The sequence below is a fragment of the Oreochromis niloticus genome, linkage group LG7 (genome assembly GCF_001858045.2).
Source record: "Oreochromis niloticus isolate F11D_XX linkage group LG7, O_niloticus_UMD_NMBU, whole genome shotgun sequence".
Lineage (NCBI taxonomy): Eukaryota > Metazoa > Chordata > Actinopteri > Cichliformes > Cichlidae > Oreochromis > Oreochromis niloticus.
This window is the reverse complement of record NC_031972.2, coordinates 48119311-48140251: the sequence shown is the minus strand read 5'-3', so window position 1 is coordinate 48140251 and position 20941 is coordinate 48119311. Positions and strand designations below refer to the sequence as shown.

Here is a 20941-nt window from a genome sequence, read left to right as displayed (position 1 = left end):
TTTACAACCTGAATAGGTGATAAAGCGATAGATCTTTCAGCCCAATTCTACTTTTTCTGCATAATCCATCATACAAAATGTAATCAAATGGAAACGTCTCTTTTTAAAACTTTAAATCTTTTAACTTTATGCATCAAGCAAAAACTTAATTATATGCAACATTCTCTGACTGGAAGAAATTTGTTTAACATCTAAACCTATTTTCTGCACATTCCAGCACATAAAATAAAATATTTTTTGTGTTTACACTCAGTCTTTCAAATAGATGAAAGTAAAACACAGCAGAAAATAAATAAAATCAAAGATTCAGCGGTCCTGTTGCTCTATTTTCACCTGTAAAGCAGGAGTGGGGTAGGCGGAGGTTTACCCTGGTGCAGGTGTGCCGCGGCGGTCAGTGGAAGAATCCGCGAGTTTCTCTGTGAGTTTCACATTACGTGGTAGCGCACTCGGTGCTTGCTTGGAAGTTTATGGGGTTTTTTCGCTGTAAAAAGAAGTTTTCTTCCCACGCACAATGGACACTAATGTTTTTGTCACTTTTTATGGAATCAAACTCAAAATAAGGTCAGTACTTCCACGCTTTAAACGCTGCAGGCTCATACTCTCTCCCGCACTCGATATATTATCCATTGTTGATCTGCACACAGCTGTTGTCACCAACTTCGCACTCGCTTACGTCACTGTCATGAGACATTCTTGCAAAAAATCACGGTTTTAGTAACGCAGTAACGCAGCGTTCCTACGTGAAAGTAACGGTAATCTAATTACCGTTTTTGCAATAGTAATCCCTTACATTACTCGTTACTTGAAAAAAGTAATCAGATTACAGTAACGCGTTACAAGTAACGCGTTACTGCCCATCTCTGCATATAAGGGAAAACAGTTTGTACAATTTTAATGACTTGAAAGTCTAAATGTGTTATTGACCAAATATTGACCTTTAATCTTAAACACAACCTGAACACTCTTAGGTGGCTTTATTGTAATTTCTTTAAATAGTCTCCAGGAATAGTTTTCCAGACTTCTTAAAGGGCATTCAAATCTCTGTTTTCGATGTTGGCTGCCTTTCGTTCCACTCTCTGTTAAGATGATCCCAGACTACTTCAACACTGTTGATGTCCAGGCTCTGGGGAGGCCAGCTCGTGACTCCACTGTGTGTTTTTCTATCCAGGTATGCTTTTACTGCATTGGTAGTGTGTTGGGGATCATTAAAATGAAGCCATTGCCTCAAATGCTTTCTACATGGTATTGCATGGTAGGTAAATCTGATGGTACTTTTCTGTTTTCATGACTCCATCAATTTTTAAAGCTCTCCAACACCACTGCCTTAAATGCATCTCCAAACCATGACAGAGCCTCCATCATATTTTACAGATGGCTGCACACACTCATTGGTTTAGCTCTCTCCTGACCTCCTCTGTACATACTGATGATGATTTGAACCAAAAATTTCAAATGTGGATTCGTGAGATCTGTTTTCGTTGATTTTCAATCCAGTTCGGGTGCAGTTTGGCATGCCTCAGCCTTTTCTTCCTGTTTCACTTCCTTAAGAATTGCTTTTTGACAGCCACCCTTCAACTGATACACTTTCTCATGAGACCTCAGTGAACAGTTGATGTACCAACTTAAGGGCCAGACGTATCTCTCTGGTCCCGTGTCAGGTCTTTGTTTTCTATTTCATAAGGACACGACTTTCAGGTACTGTTCACCTCCTGTTTTTAAGACTGCTACTCCTTATTTCGTCCTCCACATGTCCAATTTCCTTTTTATTTGTAATGCACACTGCACATCATGCTGGGATTTAACAAGTTTTCAGCTAATACTTTTTGGGAATCACTTTGCTGGTGCAAAAATACTGCAACACCTGTGAAATGTGTTATCTTTTGCAGGTTTTGTAAATTCAACTAAAGAAATGTGAGCAGATTATGTCTTTCTGTGCAGACACAGCGTTGGTTCATCCCTTGAGTTAATTACCTGGTATATACTTGAATGATTCATGATTATCAAAGAAATAAACAAACAAAGAAGCATTCTTCTGAAAATGGCCATGACTGAGAATGAGTGAAAAGGCAGCCGATATTCAAAGAAAGACTTTGACAGACCTCCAGAAAGCCCAGAGAACTGCTGCTTAAGACCACTTTTGAAAACATTACAAAAAGATCAGGCTCCTTGGAAGCAAAATGCAAAAAAACGAGAGGTGGCTCAAGATAAATGCACAGCAGTGTAGATTAACAAGTATTCATCAGTGATAATGGCTCAGTGTTGAACATATTTCTACTGCTGGGGGATAGAAGTGTAGTGATATGCAATATACTGGCTGTCAGGATAGAGGAGGCTATTTTGGGTTGGCCACTCAGAGAAGGCAATAGGAGTCATTAAATTTGACTTGAGTTTTCTTGCAGTCATTTAACGACAGAGACTGATCACACCAACTGGGTGTTCTGCAGAGATTAAAAAAGGTATGTTTAATATATGTGTATGAGTGATGGTAGTGTGGGTTAAGGGTTTCTTTTTCTATTATGATGTTATTACTGACAGGTGCCTTATTAGAATATCACACACACAAAGCTATCATGAAAAAATGTATAAGAAATGTATATTTTCACAAGTTCAATATTTATAAGACTATTGGCCACATTTATATCTACTCTTGGGTCATATCAATGTGTTTAAACTAATTTAAGTAATTTAGATGTTAATGTGTCTTTTATTCATTTGCAATACTGAATAGCAGCTATATACATTTTCTGCAAAAATCCGTCTTTGTAGATCTATCATTTTTGAAATTAAATTAAACTGTTTAAAAGATTTATATTTTTATTAAGATCTGGGTTTTATCAAACTGGACTAAAAAAGGAATATCATTCAAAGTATCCGTGACCCTCAAGCATGCAGTGTTGGTAATTTGAAACTTTTAACTTTCATAACATTTATGTTAAAAAAAAACAATCCAAGGTCTGGATTACTTTGACTTGTCTCAGTCAAAAAGATGTGACAGCATGCGAAGAAGTATAAAACACAGGCTAGTAAAAATAGTTTACCAAATTGAACCATAGCCTAGAAGCTTGTTAAAAAGTTATAATACTGTGATCATGCATTCATACGCTGCTAATAATGTTACTCTTACAACCTTTTTACCATAAATTGATTTTCTCACTTCAGTATTAATTGTTTTACAGACAAAACTCAATCATGGCTGAAGCGTAAGTGATATTTTTTTAACTATGTATATTTCCGCAGGCATTTAAAAAATATTTTTAACATGTTGAAACAAACTCTTATGTTGTTTCTTATGCTTTTTCACACCATTTTACCCACCACAGATCTGTAAGTTCTTCTAAGTTCTTAACATCTCCAAAGAAGTTAAACATTTGTTTAACATTATTATTTGAAAAATGTATTTTTGTCTACTTTTTATTTGTAGAGAAAATCAAAGATTTCTGCATCCCGCAGACTTGCCCTTAAGGTATTTTCTTCTTTGTTTTTACTAAAGCAGATGAAATATGCATAGCAAAACTAGAAAGCTGTTCAGTCAGGAGTCCATATTATCAGTTATTTGAGTCATTATGTGCATTTTCTACAACTTAGACCAAGCTGCTGAAAACGGCAACTGTGATGTTGGAGGAGGAAAAGGAGCAAAAGAAGCTGAAGAGAGAGACGACTTTGAGGGAGAGAGTCCCTCCACTTCAGCTGTCTGGTTTGTCTCTGCAGGACCTTCAGGTATGTGCAGGTCACTGCAGAAGCATCACTGAAATAACAGAGTGGAAATGCCCCACACATAAGTAACTCTCTAATTTGTACAGATGCCATGCATATACACCATTTTTATGGGTATGCATTAGACGATAGGTGTGCTGTTTTCTCCATCTTATTTTTGGTAATTTATGACACTGGAATGAGCAGGAACCTTTTTTGCTCATGCTCTTCTGTTTAACGATTTGATATTATTCTGTTTATGTAGGCTCTGTGCAAAGAACTGCACCAAAAGATTGATGTGGTAGACGAAGAACGGTATGATACTGAAGTGAAAGTTGCCAAAAACAACAAGGAGGTTTGTATTTCAAAGTATTTCATTCTTTATGACCTTCAGAAATGGCTTTCTTAACATTACATGTTTTACTTGTCCTTTTTTGTCATTATATCTCAAATGTTATTATTATTTAGAAACAGGTTCTGCACAACAGCATAGTTCATTCTTATAATTTTAATGTGTTTCCTGCAGATTGAAAATCTTTCTCAAAAGGTCTTTGACTTAAAAGGTAAGATGAAGCGGCCTGCTCTCAAGAGGGTGAAGATCTCAGCTGATGCCATGTTGGGTGCTCTGCTGGGATCCAAGGTCAAAGAGTCTGTGGACTTTAAGGCAAATCTGAAGACAGTGAAGAAAGAGGAGGAGAAGGTAAGTGCCACAGGCAGTGTGTTCAGATCACTTCAGGTAACTTGACCAATTGGCTTAAAGTGTTTAATCTGAAATAATGGTTACATTTGAGCTACAACAAGTTGATAGTATTGCTCAAATGATTTCAAGGTTATTTTAGGGAAACATTTCACTAAGAATTATTTTCTTCCTGTGAACAGAAAGAGGAGGTGACTGATTGGCGTAAGAATGTGGAGGCCATGTCTGGTATGGAGGGCAGGAAGAAGCTGTTTGATGCCGGACAATAGATTCACATTTTGGACAGCACTTAAAATAAAATCTTAATGTCAGGATGCACAATGAGTAACTACAAAGTGTATGTTTTAGTGTCAGTGTGTTAAAAGACTTGCAAAAATATTAATTGGAGTGATGTTTTGCAAATACACAAATTGCACTTTGTTGAAGTTTTATCTGGTTTGTATGTTCACCACAGTCAGAAAACAGCAGAATTTGCTTTAATTCTTTATCTTAAAATGTCTGCAAAATACCATCATCATCATAATAACAACAACAACAATAATAATAATAAAAATAAACTTCTGATACAGAAAACTGTCACTGTACTTTTTCTTTTACATCTTTTATGAAATTTTTTTAAAGCCACAAAGTTGTTATAGCACATATCATTGCCACACATCAGCACCAGCAGAGTTGGGGGGAAAAGAGTCTGTTAATTGAGTGAGAGAATGGACAAAAACTGTTTTCATTCTGATTTTTAACTATTTCATTCAAATATTACAAAAAAAATTGATTCTTGCGACAGCACCAAGATGAAAAAACACACAGAATTGCAACTTTCCCTAACTCGACAGAAATTTAATGTAGTAAATGCAGTACGATTGTAGATAAGTTGAAGCACAATGGCAAAGATACATAAAACATTAAATAAAAACTCAAATAGACAGTGGGAGGATTATTATTATAAACCTCAATAAAACATCTAACAAAAAGGGTTGTTTTAATTTTCACTTTCTACAACTAATGCACTGAGAACCTGAAATGAGGACAGGGAAATTTTGTGACTATGTAAAGTAAATAAACATTTTAAGTGTGGCAAAGATCGCACATTTCATGCGACCAGCAGAGTGTCTGCTAGCCTGATATTCACATCATTAGAAAGTGGAAGTAAAGGAGGTCCAAATGTAGAGGTAAATGAAGAGGTTTTTGTCCTGGTCTGCTAGGCAGAGAGAGTTTAAGGAAAATATCCCACTGATCACATTATATGAAGTGCAGGATGAAGGATTTTGGAGCTTTTCCTGTGCTAATGACCACTTTGAACTTTTCTCAACTTTAGTGTACCACTAAATCAGTAAGATACTTCAAAACAAATATTAAGAGTCTAAATATAGCATTTAACTATCTCAGTCTTGCACTTCAGCATTCTTATTTAATTGTTTGCTGTCTACCAATCCTTGTGTGAGGATGTGAGTTGCAGCCTTTTGAGTGAACATAACTCCCGGTTACAACACTGACGCAAACTGAACTCTACACTGGCTCAGTTTACCATCAGCCCTGACGAGCACCTGTCCTCGTTTCTCTATTCCCCTAAATAAAGCAGGACAAACCTTTGGCGTTGTTCTAACTCCAAGCTGTTCCCGTAATGTGCTATCACAACTTGCAGATGATGTGCACTAAATATACTATTTCTGACTTTTTGCAATGAGATTTTAAAACCCTAACAAAGCAATTATGATGTGTATCAGCTGTGGCCACTAGAAACTATGCTGTAGGAATGTAGACGGACACGTTAGTTTGATAAATAAAGCTGCAGAGCAAATACATGACAACACTCTTAGTTGATTTCTCCCTGCTGTTTGACTTCTTAACAGCTGGATCTGATCTGACTCTGGTATAATGTGAATGTGACTGACCTGACATAAGTTTAATAACTTCCTTAAATACTTCCTGTCACATCCACTAACAGGTGGACACCCAAAATTCTAAGCCAAGAAATTAAGTTTAACTGTCTTCTATTTGAAAATTGTGGTGATGCATTGCACAACAGTAAATTCTTCTCTTGGTGAACAAACAGTAGCAGCAGCAGAGACAGGACTCTATTTTAGACACTCGTTCAGTAGTTAGTCGTTAGTACAACGCTATAAAATGGATTGACTGCCTGTCAAATAAATGGTAAATGGCCTGTATTTTTCTAGTCCCTAAGGACCCCAAAGCGCTTTACATATCCAGTCATTCACCCATTCACACACTGGTGATGGCAAGCTACGTTGTAGCCACAGCCACCCTGGGGCGCACTGACAGAGGCGAGGCTGCCGGACACTGGCGCCACCGGGCCCTCTGACCACCACCAGTAGGCAACGGGTGAAGTGTCTTGCCCAAGGACACAACGACCGAGACTGTCCGAGCCGGGGCTCGAACCTGCAACCTTCCGATTACAAGGCGAACTCCCAACTCTTGAGCACTAATAGTCATTAGTGCTTGTCTGTCTTACTCACTGACTCATGCATGCAGTTTTGAGGTGCATCTAAGCGAACTGTCTGGCATCATGTAGGGACAGATTCCTGATCAATATCCAGTGCAGTGGATACACAGTTACTGTTACTACTGTCACTAACATAGAGCAGTGTCTTGTCTTTCCATAATGTTATTCATTAAGACCAAATTAAACACTGCTGTCTTCCATGCATGTCTATCCACCTCTATATTACGACAGAGAAACAGAATAATAAAAAGCTTTGAGTAAAACGCTCAAATTCATTGATCTGCTTTAACAGGACAATTAATGTGTGGGGTGGGTATATAAACATCATATCACCAATACTCAGCATACAGCCCAGGTGTGCTAAACATGCAGAGAATTTACTATGTTTGCATCCATCCCAGCATCACATTTGTAAATATTGTTTACAATATTTAAAATATTTACAAAATATTGTTTGAACTGTGTTCATATTCATTACATAAAAACATTTAATAGCATAACATAATATGTGCATAGTATCCTATAATGTGAGAAAATTCATGTTGTGTGTAAGGATCATATTTAAGAATTATATTTAATATTTTAAATAAGAAACGCACCACTCTTGATGCATTTTTCCCCATTCAGATTATATTGTTAGCAGGGGGACAGTGATCAACTGAAGAGGAGAGAGAAGCTGCTCTGACAGAGTTCCTCCTCCAAATCCGTCTGGTAAAACTCTGTTAATATAGTCCATAGGTAAAATAAATAAATACATTTTTTTTAAACATCAAGAAGGAGAATAGACAGAAAAGGCTTTTTTGAAATGTTTTAAAGGTTACTGTAAAATTACTCTGTTATGAAGGCAAAATTAAAAAAATGCTACCTCCAAGTGGCAGCATGGTTCTAACGACTTAACAACATATAATAGAAGCATAAAGCCCCTTTTTAAAACTTGGTCCTGGCTTCATAGGTTCCAGTATGACTTAATATACAGCAATGTTCCCTATATTCACTTTCCTTGAATTCTGGTTTAAGTCTTCATTGTGGTCTTATTCCCAAGGGAAATAAAAGCAGCCAAAAATAGTGCTTTGAAAGAGGTGAGACTGAAACAAAACTGTAATACTGCAGGTTTACAGCCTGCAGTCAAACAATACGAAACGACAGATTCTGTGTTCTGGTATTAGCTAATGATTCAGAAAATTCTGCAAATTTATAATCCTGAGCAAATGCTTTCATGTGTGACATAAAATATCATTGCCGTTCCAACTATTTTCTCCCAGACTTTGGAATAGCACCGCACAGCGTCTCTATTTATTTTGGCTTCAGTACTTTTAAAAATTGTGGTGTGCAAGATCAACAGAAAGCTGCGAGCTAATTGGAAACAATTTGGCTGTGAGATTGTGGCCTTTTCCTCAGTAACCCATGGGAATTTTAAATGTGACTCAAAGGTTGCATTATTCAGCTGTTTTAAACCAAGATACAACACAGCTGTAAATTATGGACAGCTTATTAGTTTGGAGCCAAACAGCTATTATTCTGATATGACACTCAAAATAACAGACATTCACAGACATTGTAGACTCTAAATTATAGTTGGAACAATAATAAATTGGATACATGTCAAAAATGGGGTGTTGTGCAATGGTGAGGTTGAATGCCAGTAAAAGAGATATTATTTCCTAACCACAAATTAATCTATTAAAGTAACAATTAAAATCATTTTTGCTGGATGCTTTTTTATTTATGTATTTATGAAAGTGTGTGTGTGTGTGTGTGTGTGTGTGCGTGCTAAAAACACAGATGGTTTGGTAAAAATCTAGGACAGTTTAAAAGCATGAGAAAAGTACAGTGTACTGTAACAAATGTGCCACTGGGGAATCTCAACAACCCATAATACTAGTTACCGTAGGAACAGAGGCTATTCAGCAAAAAGATGTAGCTTCAGCTTTTCAGGTCCAGATCCACTTACTAGCACTCTCCAGCAAAATCTCTGTCTGCTGAGCAAGACTGTCAGGCAGAGAATTCAATTATCATAAACATAAAACTATTTCAAAAGCAAAGTATTAACTTCCAGCAATAATTTTAAAGTAAATTTCAGACGAATAACTTAGACGATATTTAAATGTATTATTATTATAGAAAATATGGAAGCAAACATGTGAAACTGCAGAACATGAATGTAAGAAAATGGATGGATGGATTTCTTTACACTATTTGTTATCTGTATATTATCTTGTTTTGTGAAATGCATGAAAGACAACGACTTAAAACCAAGTGACTCCTGGAATAACAACACTTGCGGACTTTTTAAACTTAGTTAAAGTTTTTCTTCAGTTAGAAAAATGATCAGCTACATCATTATTAACACTTTACTAGTATTGTGTTGCTCTGACCTATCAGGGCATGGACACAACACCACTAGACTATCCTGTGATGTCTGGAACCAGAACACTTGCAGTGGTTCCATTGGATCCTGTGGGTTGGCTTGAGTTTGGCTGAGGCAACCGATGATGAAGTGTGCCCTGGCAGATCTTGTAGATATTCATTTGGTTTGGGATCTAAAGAATGTGGAGGCCAGACTCAGTGCCTGGGGTTCTTTGTGTTTCTACTGCTGTTTTTGCCATGCTTTGGGATGCATTGCCCTGCTGTAGAAGAATGCTGCCCCATGTTAAGTTGATAGTAGAGGTCAAGGTAACAACCACACAAAAGCCAAAAGTTCACCCAAAGTTCACTTTTCATAGGTTTTGATGTTAAGGCAGTAACATAATGCTCATTCGAATATGCTTAAATCATAATTTTTTTCTATTGACTGCTGTGTATTAGTGATGCATGCGACTGTTTGCAGCAGTTCTTCTCTGCAGCCTTGTGATGGCAGCATAATTCTTTGAAATCTGCACAATGCCCTGAGCTTCAGAATAGAGTGCAGGTTCTGGAGAAATGCTGCTCGTCCCTGATAAACTACCACCTGCTACTGAGTTAGCTGTTACCATGAGAGACCATGTTATTTCTTAGATGATCGAAATGCATTGGTTACTAAAGACATCTTAAAACAAATGCAAAAGTATCCTTGCTTTGTTTGTTACTGTTTTTGCTGGGGGTGTAAAGTTATATGTCTTTGGTTTATTGGCTCCAATACAAGACAGAAATTCTGGCATTCTTGTTTTAAACTGTTTACCTAAATGTCCACTTTGGATTGGAAATGGGATCAACTGTAACTAAACACATATAACAGTGGACTAAAGCTCCTTCAAACTTCACTCCCCTCCTTAGCATGTAGCCACTAAGGAAATCACAGACGGACAATCCCTGCAAGAACTTTCACACCTCTTACATATGTTATATGAGAGACGCAGTGCAAGAATGGTGTGGACTGAGGATCTATTTTAGTGAGCCACTCACATGAGCACTGGAATCTATATATCTACCCTCTTTCTTTCCTTCTAGTCTCAGAAAAAGACGCCTGTGAGTGTTTGTCACTTGCTGTAGAAGGTAAGGATTTTATTTTGAAATACAGGAGAAACAAGGGATAAGGAAATAAAAAACATGTGTTGCAATGTACTCAAACTGTTCTTGCCATTCTGAATTTATCAGTATTTTTAAAAATGGGTAGAATCATTTTTACTCTAAAGCAGTATTTACGTTATGATATTATGTTGTCATTTACTAAAACCAGGTTTCATATTTTTTTTATTAAAAAGACAAATACACATGTGAGTCAAAGAGGGGACTTTTTTTCTAAATCTAAGATCTGTGGCTTCTCACAGATGTCCGAGTTGAAGTTATGACTAACACACAACAGTGTCCATTTGATTTACGTGTTTTACTTTTACAAATCTTCTCCTCTTTAGTCTTTGTGTATGTTTCCTTTTTTCAGAAATAACCTGCCAGGTTACTGTAACCTTTTTTGGATTTGTTTGAGTGAGGATTTTTTTAAGTCACAGGTTTGACCTTTTGACAATGTCATACACTGTTTATGTCGCCTTCTATGTATACCCAACCCACAGTAGCTACAACAGTCAATGGGCTGAAACGTGGAAAGTATCCTTCTGGAAAAAAAAATACAGACATTGTTCTAACTTTGTTTTTCTTATATTTGCAGATTAAACGAGGGGGAACACAAGACTGCAATCATGTCTGAAGCGTACGTATAACCTTTAAGTTTCAATACACGTTAGCATTTACTGTGTGAGATTCCGATCTAACCAAAGCATCTCCTCTCCACCTTCTTGCATCCTTGCTCCAAACTTTACAGGCCTTCGGTGAGTTGATTTCAGTTGTCAGTAATGTTAGTTGTCAATGAGATGGCTTAATCAATTGGATTAAAACCATGCAACACACCAGCTATGCCTTCAGCACTTTAACCCTATCTTGACTGCTGACATTAATGAGTGAATTCTCTAATCTAAATATTAAAAAATAATGAAAATAAAAGCAAAACTGAGCATTTAACAACAATTCATTCAATACATTCAAGGCCAAATGAATAAAATGAACATTGTCTTCTTTTCCAGAAACCAAAGCCAAAAATCTCTGCATCTCGCAGGCTGTTCTTGAAGGTATCTTATGTCTAACGGTGTATTAATCTTAGGAATTCATATTCTTGAAGCACTGTAAACCATATACTGTGTGTTTGACTGAGGTGTCATCCTGTATGTGCACCAGACAAAACTGCTAAAGAAGGCCATGACTATGTTGGAGAACGAAAAACAATTCAAAAAAGATGAACGAGAGAGGATCCTTGCTGAGAGAGTGCCAGACCTCCAAATATCCGGTCTGTCTTTGCAGGACCTACAGGTACATGTGTCAAATAGCATGAACTTTTTTTGGATTGTGGCGTAACAAAAATTGACAGAAAATCAGGAAACTATAAAAACTCTGGTGATTATTTCCCACCTACTTTGGATAATATCTGACCACAAGGAATTACTGATAATTTATTTTCTGAGGTCTTGTGATATCTGTAACCGAGAATTTTGTGGCACACAAATTCAGTCACTGTGTTTATAATTTAGTTTGTGGTACTGAGGGCATTGGAAAATTACATTTTAAAACCTCAACAGCAATTCAAGCAATGCCTCACTTTAGCAGAAGAATCCACAGACCTCAATGTCAACAGTTTACCATTATGACCATTAGAAAGTATTCCCAGTGAAAACTACTCACACAGACTCTTTATATCAATCTGTGGATCAAACAAACTTATATAGATGAACTTATTTTGTATTTTATTACCAAAGCATTGCACATATATGTGTTCCAGTGTCTCTTTGTATCGTTTCTTGTCAGTTTTTCCATTAAATTATCAAAACCAATTAGATAAAAACTTGTTTCCACATCAGGTCTAATACACTTAAATCTTCTATTCACAGAATCTTTGCAAGCAGCTACATCAGAAGATTGACGTGGTTGATGAGGAGCGCTATGATATTGCTCTTAAGGTGACAAAAAATGACAAGGAGGTAAGTATTATTTGCAAATAACCAACCAAGTATTTTAAGTACAATCTTATAGGATGCATACGGTCTATAAAAAATTCTACAAGTTAATGCTGAGGATGTTTTTTTGTTTGTTTTTAAAAAAAATCTGTGTCGGAAAAAAGATACAGGATCTGTCTCAAAAGATCTTTGAGATGAAAGGCAAGATGAAGAGGCCCAATCTGAGGAGGGTGAGGGTGTCTGCTGATGCAATGCTGGGAGCTCTGCTGGGCTCCAAGGTCAAAGAGTCTGTGGACTTCAAGGCCAACCTCAAGACTGTGAAGAAAGAGGAGGAGAAGGTAAGTGGAGCAATATATATGTTAATTCACACTATTTCCCGAATGTAAACAACAATGTAAATACACTATTAAAGTATGACCATATTCTGCCTTTGAAACTAGTGCATGTGAAGTGCTACAAAGTTCAACAGTGTGCTAGGCACTAAGATTTAGTGCAATGAAAATAAAGACATACCTGCAGTATTTGATATTAAAAAGCATGTATCCCCACCTCAGTATGAATTTAACTGCACTAACTGTACTATCACCCTGCAGAAAGAGGAAGTGACTGACTGGCGTAAGAACGTGGATGCCATGTCTGGTATGGAGGGCAGAAAGAAGCTGTTCAATGCTGGACAATAGATTTAAAATGAATATCTGGGTAAAGTTGTCTGTTACCACACAGGTGGACGCAGCGAACTGCATTAACTTTATAATGGTTATAATTCGGACACAGCTCATGTTGTGAATATACAGACAGTAGTGAGGCATCAGTAGTGTCTTTAGGACAACTGTCTATTAATATACATATTTTTTGCATAATAAAAAATATGTACATAAACATATTAGAGCACTCCGTTGCTTTTATAGTTTTTTAGCTTATATATGAATCAATATTGATTGCCCTGCTTATTGACTTTATTTACTTATCAAAAAAATCACCCATATTTACAGAAAACCAGATGAGCATATGACAAGAAATCTTTCATGTGTCCTGCTTATGTTGTCTGAAAAAGCTTGTGCTCTTTTGCTATACTGAACTGATTAAGACCGTGAATGCACATTCCAGGGGCAGCTAATGCTGGAGTCAACTGTTCATGAAGTCCTTGTATGAATGTGGTATTAATTAAACTAATGAGCAAAGCATTGTCATAATCAATCAAATAATAAAATCTCTTTAACATTAATCAGAAATCAGTGCTCTCCTTTCAGTACTGTTTAAGAATGAATCACGCTTATAGTCTGTGTGTTTATCAACATAAACTTCAGAATAGTGAATTGATATGTTGGAAATTTGACTTTGTCCAGTATTTATTGTAGTGTTAAAAAGACGTCACATGCAACTCATAATTTTTAACAAGGTTTTCTGGAAATTGTATTAGCCAAATGGTTCTCAAACTCAAACTCTTTAAAAATATATTTTTATTCATATGCAATGATGTGAAAAAAATTTTTCCTCTAATTTCTTTAAATAGTCATTAGGAACACTTCCCCAGCTTGAAGGACATTCAAAGCTCTTCTTTGGATGTCAGCTGACTTTTGAGCTGTTCTCTGTCAACGTTGATCCTATGCTGCTTCAATAATGTTGAGGCTGTTCTCAATGAGATGCTTTCTAGGTGATAGTTATGGCAGTTCAAAATCTGATGTTACTTTTCTGCATTTATTATTCCTTCAATGTTGAGAAGATCCCCAACACCACTAGCTGAAATGCAGCTGAAAACTATGACAGAGTCCACTGTGCAGATGGCTGTAGGCACTGACTGTTGTACTTTGCTCCTGACTTCCTCTGTACAGATGCATGTCTCAGGTTCTGTGCCAGGTCAACTAAAGAAATTGGAACAAATTCTATGTTTTTCCATCAGACTGGAAGTAATAGAGTGCATAAAGATACAAAATTGGTTCTTTGCTACGCTGAATTGCAAAGTGGTGATGTACCCTCTGCTCAGACTCAGTCAAATGCAGCAAAACTCTGGAAGGTTCATCACAGTGGAAATGGGAAATTACCAAAGCATACTGCAAAAGCAACTGTTTCCTGTTGCAAAGAAACTCAATTGTTTCAACTGCCATTGATGCAAATGAATTGAAGGAAATGCAGCATACGGTGATGTCAATGGCTTCTAGACTTTAGGCAGTCAATGACTGCAAAGAGTTTTAATCTGAATACTAAAAACAGCCCTTGTATTTAAAATTTTGTTAGCTAGTCAAAGTTAGTTAAAGTTTTGTTAAAACCATTTATCAATCAAAGCGAAAAGTCTGCACATTAATCACACCTTTACTGTTTAAATTAGAATCTACTGTGGTGGTGTACAGAGGATGCCACATTATAATTTACAGGGTTCGTACGCTTTTTTCAGGGTCAAATTCAAGCACTTTTTAAGCACTTTCAAGGTCCCTTTTTAAGCTTTTCCAGCACACAGTTGCAGCAACTGTGACGTTCACTAGTAGAACTGACACACAAAACAAAACGACTACACTACACACTAACTACACAAGAAAACACACTAACTTGAGACTCCAAACATGATAAACATCACAAATCTCTCACGTATCAAAACTCTCTCTCTCTTTTTCGCTCACTCGCTCTCTCTCTCTTCCCAACAACCAAATACCACATGTTGCCGTATCATTTTTTGATTGGTCGACATGGTACATTTTTCCACCAATAGGGAAGGAGTGTTTTTTCTTTTTTCACTCACAAGCAAAGGGCGTTTGCTAGCGCTCTCCATAAAAAACGCTGGTTTTACCGTTTCTTCCCGGAGTAAACGCCACTGTTTTATTCAGAACCCCCCCCCCCCCCCAAAAAAAACATCGGTTTTACGTGACCTATCAACACAATTTAAAAACTGGTATATAGCTTGAAGTCCGCACGTTCGACCAAAGTTGAAATGGAGACTCTGGGTCCGTCGACCCCAGAGGGTTAATCAGAAAGCCTTAAGTTAGCTAGTTATGTATCGGGCTAATGTTTAAAGCTTTCACTTGAGTAAATTAACTCATATTACTGCTAAGTAATGTTAGCTAAGTTCACAGCATATTCCGTAATAGCGCTGCCATACTGCATCACACTCAGTGCATTTCAATCATTTCTCCAGCGAGTTTGATAGCTAGCAAAATAATAACCATAATTTAAAAAAATAGCATGTGTAACGTACGCGTACTGGAAAATTATTTACTAGTACTCACCTATCATGCGACTGGAGAACGCAAACTCCGCCATTGTTGTTTTCCATCAAACACTCATTAAAACAGCAACCTACAGGTATGTTAGCGCACTCATCCCCGACTGTCCGAGGGAGGGGCGGGGTCACATATTGAAACAGACGCAAGGCAGCCCAGGCGGGGAAATTTTGCTTTTGCGTCTCATTTTATTTCTCTATCTGATAAGAAAACAATTCAATCAGATAGCTATTTATTGTGAATGAAATACAGTTACATTTTCAAGCACTTTTAAGCACCACATCTGAAATTCAAGCACTTTTCAAACCTTGAAAAGACGACATTGGAATTCAAGCATTTTCAAGGATTTCAAGCACCCGTACGAACCCTGAATTTATGTCACCTTTCTCTTGCTTTGAACTTCAGGAGGTCATCATTACCATATCTGCATACGCATACATACATACTACATACTGAGTTGCTGCCATCTGATGTGTTTATTAAATATTTGCATTCAAAAGCAGTCAAACATTTACATCTAATGACGTGGACAGAGAGTGTTAAAGGGCCTATACAACTGTTGATAAACATTTTGCTTATCAACAACAGGAAACAGATCAGAGACATTAATTGTTTGGTCCCAAAAAGCTAAGTCATTACATTTTGGAGCATGAGTTGAGATATGGCTAATAATTTTTGGTCAATTTAACCATTATCAGACACTGTTTCAGGAATCAAATTAATACCCATGATCAGAAGGTCAGGGGTTCGAATACACTGAACGGTTACCCTGAGGTACCCCTGAGCAAGCTACCGTCCCTACACACTGCGCCCAAAGGCTGCCGACTGCTTCACAGAGTGAATGGGTTAAATGCAGACAGGGACTTCCCCACGGGGATCAATAAAGTATACGTTATTATTATTATTAACATGACAACAATGAGAAAAAGGCACCAAAGAGAAGCAAAATGACAGGAAAAGTACCAAAAACTATGTGAAGACATAAAGCAACAACACTGGAACACACAATTATGACAAAAAGACTAAAATGCAAAAATCAAAACAAAAAAAACCATCTAGCATACAGAGATGTCAGATAATGGAAAACACCTATATAATGTATAGGTGAATGCACAAAATAAATACAAATTTTAACTTCCTCATTGTGGGTGTGTCTGCCCTGTAGGATGAGCAGGGGGGCTTTTATCCATCTGTACCCAGTGCCTGTATTTTTCATAATCTGTCCCTGGCTGCAACCTGCAGAGGACAACTTACACTTCTTAGCAAAATCCAGACTGAACCATAACAGCTTCCCAGTAGGCTAGCTTACTTTATATAATAGAGTTTGAAGAACCAGATAGACCAAACAACAACCTCGTTGCTCTTCAGTAACTTCAAATTTGGTCTATTTTTTTTCATACGGACATCGAAACACATCTACGGTTGTGACATACGTAACGCCTCCTCCCAACTTCTCCATCCACAGTGAACGAGTCTGACGCTTGCAGCTGCTCCTTATATAGGCATAACGTTCAGCAGTGGTACCGCCTGGGTTGTGATATTCGACGTTCCTATTGGACGGCTGGACTGTCAATCGATAACTTCCAGGGGACGCTACCGTGCTTGGCCTGTGGTGTACTGCTGTCAACATTAACGGGTGTGCCAGCTACATTTAGCCGGATATAATATTCTAACAGGGTAAGACGACGTTTTTTACAGTGTTCCCATCAGTTTGGGATGACAAACCTCAAAGTTTACAGTTCTGTTTTTTAAATATATTTCTCCTCGCTTTATGTCGGTTTAAGCGGCCATAACAAGCAGGGTTAGGGCTCTTTTAGGTATCGTCGCCCATCCTTTGAGGTTAGCTTTAAAGCTTTACAGTAACATGACAAAAAAAGTGCTTATATGCTGGTTAGCTATCGTTAATTGTTGTTTTATCTGCAGCAAATAAAGAGTGAGGGTTAATGAGTGCATCTGCTGTAGCTAACTACTCTCAGCCGGCTAAAAACAACCTGTGACCTTTTGCTGGCTCTCCCTAAAAGAGGTCCCTGCTCCACAAACGTGTGATTAATTAGGATTTACATCTCAAGCTGGACACAGATCCTGTTTGCATCTGTGTCAAATCTTTACTTTGCTCTCTACATTGCCTCTTTGTTAATTTCTGTTGAATTTGTGCAGGTGCCTGCAGCGAACTCTCCAGATGTCCAAGTACAAACTGTTTCTGCTGAGACATGGAGAAGGGGCCTGGAATAAAGAGAACCGGTTCTGCAGCTGGGTGGACCAGAAGCTGAGTGAGAATGGGGTGAAGGAGGCCCAGGACTGTGGAAGGCTCTTGAAGGAGCAGGGATACAAGTTCGACATTGTGTTCACATCCATACTTAGCCGCTCGATCCAGACAGCATGGTTAGTGATGGAGGCTATGGGTCAGGAATGGGTCCCTGTTGTCAAGTCCTGGAGGCTTAACGAACGACACTACGGCTCTCTGATTGGACTCAACCGGGCGGAAATGGCTCAGCAACATGGAGAGGAAAAAGTAAAGCTGTGGAGAAGGAGCTATGACATCACTCCACCCCCGATTGATGAATCCCATCCTTACTTCCATGAAATCTACAACGACCGTAGATACACCACTTGTGATGTCCCCAAGGAGAACCTTCCCCGAGCTGAGAGCCTGAAGGAGGTGTTGGACAGGCTGCTGCCATACTGGGACAGCACTGTGGTGCCAGTGATAAGGGAAGGCAAGACTCTCCTCATTTCTGCTCATGGAAACAGCTGCAGGGCCCTGCTGAAACACCTTGAAGGTATGCTAACATAACCTGCCATAAACAATGCTCACTGAGACTTTGTCTCTGTAGGTAGAATGCATTTACTGTAGTTGAAATAAGCAGCTCTACAGTGTTCTGCTTCTGGTCATCAGAGTCAATAAATTGGAAAGGACATATTTCACTTCCAGAATTGGAAAGTGGTTGACCTCATGTCGAAAGGCCACCGAGTTTGTGTTACATTCGCAGTGACTATGACCTTTTATCAACCTGCTTATACTGCCCAATCTGTAACTTGACACATATTAGGTGTTACCGTACCTGTAGATAATTACACAAAGAACAGGATACATGCAGGCTGGAGCAGACTAACATTACAGCTTTGCTGAAAATGATCTCATTCTGTTGCAATGATTCAAACTGAATGACTGCAAACTTGGTCGTGGTTGTGAATGGCTTGTATTGGATGAATATTATTCTTTATTTCTCCAGGTATATCAGATGAGGACATTGCCAGCGTGACTTTACCTACAGGGATCCCTGTGCTGCTCGAGTTGGATGAAAACCTCAAGCCGGTGAAACCTCGACAACTGCTGGGAGACCAGGAAAAGATTCAGGCAGCCATTAAAAAAGTGGAAGACCAGGGAAAAGCCAAAACCACAACTTGAATGCATTGCAATAGTCATAAGACATAATATAGTTTAATTCTTGCTGCCTCTGAGCACTTTTTTTTTTTTTACTAGGTATGGCAAATGCCAAACTCAGCAAACTTGAATAACTCGTTATGTAATAATAGACAACTGCAACAACAGATTGTCATTCTACTGGGGCACGGAGAAGTTCAGAGATGTGTGTGTGTGTGTGTGTGTAAATGTTTTAATGTTGTGCTGAATGTTTTTGTGTAAGCACTGAGAAGGCATTTGGTCTCTAGCTTGAATGCCCCTGTGAATGCCTGCTTGGTAACAGTCAAGTGTTTCATTTATTCATTTATTTATTTATTTATTTAGTTATTAAGTTACTTACGCTCTAACTCTACTTTACAGATTCATAGCAATGCACTGATATGGCAAAATCGTAAAATGTGAAATATATTTCCTCTCCTAAAGGTGTTTTTGTGTGACAGAGTTCAGCATTTTTTGTTTTTTTTTTTATTTTACTGGGTTTCTAACCTGTGCCTTCAGTCTTTATTCAGCACCTGAAACAGGTCTTTTATTGAAAGTGGACCTGTTAGGTTTTTCCTTATTTACCTTCAGGTGTGCGCTGTTACATTGATGGATGGAAAAAGCTCAGGCTTCACTTGTTTGAAACCAGTTAAACACTTTGTTTCAAACAGTTTTTTCTAAGCTGGCCTCTGTGTGATGTCAGTGAGAAGGGATATTCTTTATACAGCCATCTCAGGCGGACGGCTCTAGCTTTGAATACTTTGTTTAAAGGGAGAGACGCTAAAATGGCTTGTTTCATACGGTGGATGAACTGAGGTGCGCACAAAGGCCAGCTGTGAGATAAACGGGGATTATTTTGAACTGTGAATCATGCAAAGCTACTCGTGTAGAGTCCAAGAATATGAATATGGAGCTGGAAATCAGCAGAACAGGTTCTCTTTAAGAATAAAAGCACTCCATTAACAAATCTTACCTCAGAAAAATTACAAACCAGCCCATTCATTCCAAGAATTGGGTAATTATAAGCCACTCAAATGCTGTAAAATGCTAAAATCGAATGTGGATAAGTTACTGATACTTTTTAATGGCCTACTCGATGCAGCAGAATCTGCTTTTCTATGTGCTTTAAACAGTACATCAACTCTGACACAGAACAGATTGAGTTTAAAACACTGTGGCTTACACTCATGGATATATTGGCATGACAACTAGCTATTTTTATTTCTGAATTACAGTCATACATGGGCCATTTGATGTTATGTAATGAGAGAAGATGTCACTGTCTGCACATTGTCTTACAGCAGAACTATCTTACCGCTGGATGTGGCTCACGCTGCTTTAAAGTGTGTCTTGTGTGTAAATGTAAATGTCTCTTTTTTTTTTTTTTTTTTGTTCTCAGTTTCTTGCGTTTCGCTGCCACTGTAAGGTGTAACCAGTTTGTTAGGTCAACAGGCGAAATTGATACATTTTGAACGTTTCTAGGTACTAAAGGGTAGAAACACTGATATATTTGTATTTCCTGTAAGCTAGCTTAATGACTTCCCTGTTGTTCTCACCTTGCCATTTGAGAGTTTTCAAGATGAAATAAATGGAATTCTAATTTTCCAAAAACATAAACTTATTTTTGTGTTATGTTTCAATTTCTGCTTTGTTTTTATCTGATTGCTCTTTATTTTTGAAGAGAAGGGCGTCCCAGATGTTGCCCTGATATACAGTCAGCTATAAATTATGTGATGGAGCAACTGAACCAAATCTGGAAAATAAACAATAACGCTTGTTTTGGAAGTGCAGACATCCTCGCAATTTGGATTCTGGTCGCCTCGAGCCCGCTGGAAACAATAAACGACTGAGTCTGTTTGGCTACCGCACATGGATTCAGAAGAGTGGTTCTTCATTTCTCAACCCTTTCTGTAATTTGGCCAAACCACTGGGGCTGAGACCGGGAGAAACCCTCTAATTGGATGGAAATGCTCCTAAATGAAATGCTGAATGATCAATGTGATTGTTTTTATTCCAACTTATGTGGCAGGAACGATACATGTATTTTACTGATATGCT

At 37.9% G+C, this 20941-nt stretch overlaps 3 protein-coding genes and 1 long non-coding RNA gene across 8 annotated transcripts; all 4 read left to right on the top strand.

The window, feature by feature from the left end:
* Positions 1-888: 888 nt before the first annotated feature.
* LOC100705217 (troponin I, slow skeletal muscle) lies at positions 889-13493 on the top strand. 4 transcript variants are annotated; one of them, XM_025908525.1, is made up of 9 exons: positions 889-1168; positions 10278-10322; positions 10933-10974; positions 11086-11092; positions 11345-11389; positions 11496-11627; positions 12203-12292; positions 12433-12606; positions 12862-13493. In XM_025908525.1, the coding sequence occupies exons 3-9, from the start codon at positions 10964-10966 to the stop codon at positions 12946-12948; spliced, it is 546 nt and encodes a 181-aa protein (XP_025764310.1). In that variant the 5' UTR covers positions 889-1168; positions 10278-10322; positions 10933-10963; the 3' UTR covers positions 12949-13493. The 4 variants fall into 4 exon arrangements, with proteins under 4 accessions (XP_025764310.1, XP_013126011.1, XP_025764309.1 ...); XM_013270557.3 differs by lacking the exon at positions 889-1168 and adding an exon at positions 1189-1252; XM_025908524.1 differs by lacking the exon at positions 889-1168 and adding an exon at positions 1375-1695.
* tnni4b.2 (troponin I4b, tandem duplicate 2) lies at positions 1897-4711 on the top strand. Its single transcript, XM_025908526.1, has 8 exons — positions 1897-2456; positions 3177-3200; positions 3321-3324; positions 3422-3463; positions 3586-3717; positions 3959-4048; positions 4220-4393; positions 4573-4711. The coding sequence occupies exons 2-8, from the start codon at positions 3190-3192 to the stop codon at positions 4657-4659; spliced, it is 540 nt and encodes a 179-aa protein (XP_025764311.1). The 5' UTR covers positions 1897-2456; positions 3177-3189; the 3' UTR covers positions 4660-4711.
* LOC109202919 (uncharacterized) lies at positions 8591-20504 on the top strand. Of its 2 annotated transcripts, none has more exons than XR_003220711.1 (2): positions 8591-8602; positions 19069-20504. It is a non-coding gene; the product is annotated as an uncharacterized LOC109202919 (long non-coding RNA). The 2 variants fall into 2 exon arrangements; XR_003220712.1 differs by having other exon boundaries at positions 8592-8610.
* On the top strand, positions 17007-20117 carry bpgm (2,3-bisphosphoglycerate mutase). The gene is made up of 3 exons (XM_003443999.5): positions 17007-17157; positions 17638-18260; positions 18714-20117. The coding sequence occupies exons 2-3, from the start codon at positions 17660-17662 to the stop codon at positions 18887-18889; spliced, it is 777 nt and encodes a 258-aa protein (XP_003444047.1). The 5' UTR covers positions 17007-17157; positions 17638-17659; the 3' UTR covers positions 18890-20117.
* Positions 20505-20941: the final 437 nt, after the last annotated feature.

Bases quoted from the DNA above. Each gene is read 5' to 3' on its own strand.
- tnni4b.2 (XM_025908526.1), top strand. The intron at 4,049-4,219 runs GTTTGTATTTCA...TGTTTCCTGCAG, and splicing joins TTGCCAAAAACAACAAGGAG to ATTGAAAATCTTTCTCAAAA. The intron at 4,394-4,572 runs GTAAGTGCCACA...TCCTGTGAACAG, and splicing joins TGAAGAAAGAGGAGGAGAAG to AAAGAGGAGGTGACTGATTG.
- LOC100705217 (XM_025908525.1), top strand. The intron at 11,390-11,495 runs GTATCTTATGTC...TATGTGCACCAG, and splicing joins CTCGCAGGCTGTTCTTGAAG to ACAAAACTGCTAAAGAAGGC. The intron at 11,628-12,202 runs GTACATGTGTCA...TTCTATTCACAG, and splicing joins TGTCTTTGCAGGACCTACAG to AATCTTTGCAAGCAGCTACA.
- bpgm (XM_003443999.5), top strand. From the start codon at position 17,660: ATGTCCAAGTACAAACTGTTTCTGCTGAGACATGGAGAAGGGGCCTGG. The intron at 18,261-18,713 runs GTATGCTAACAT...TTATTTCTCCAG, and splicing joins CCTGCTGAAACACCTTGAAG to GTATATCAGATGAGGACATT.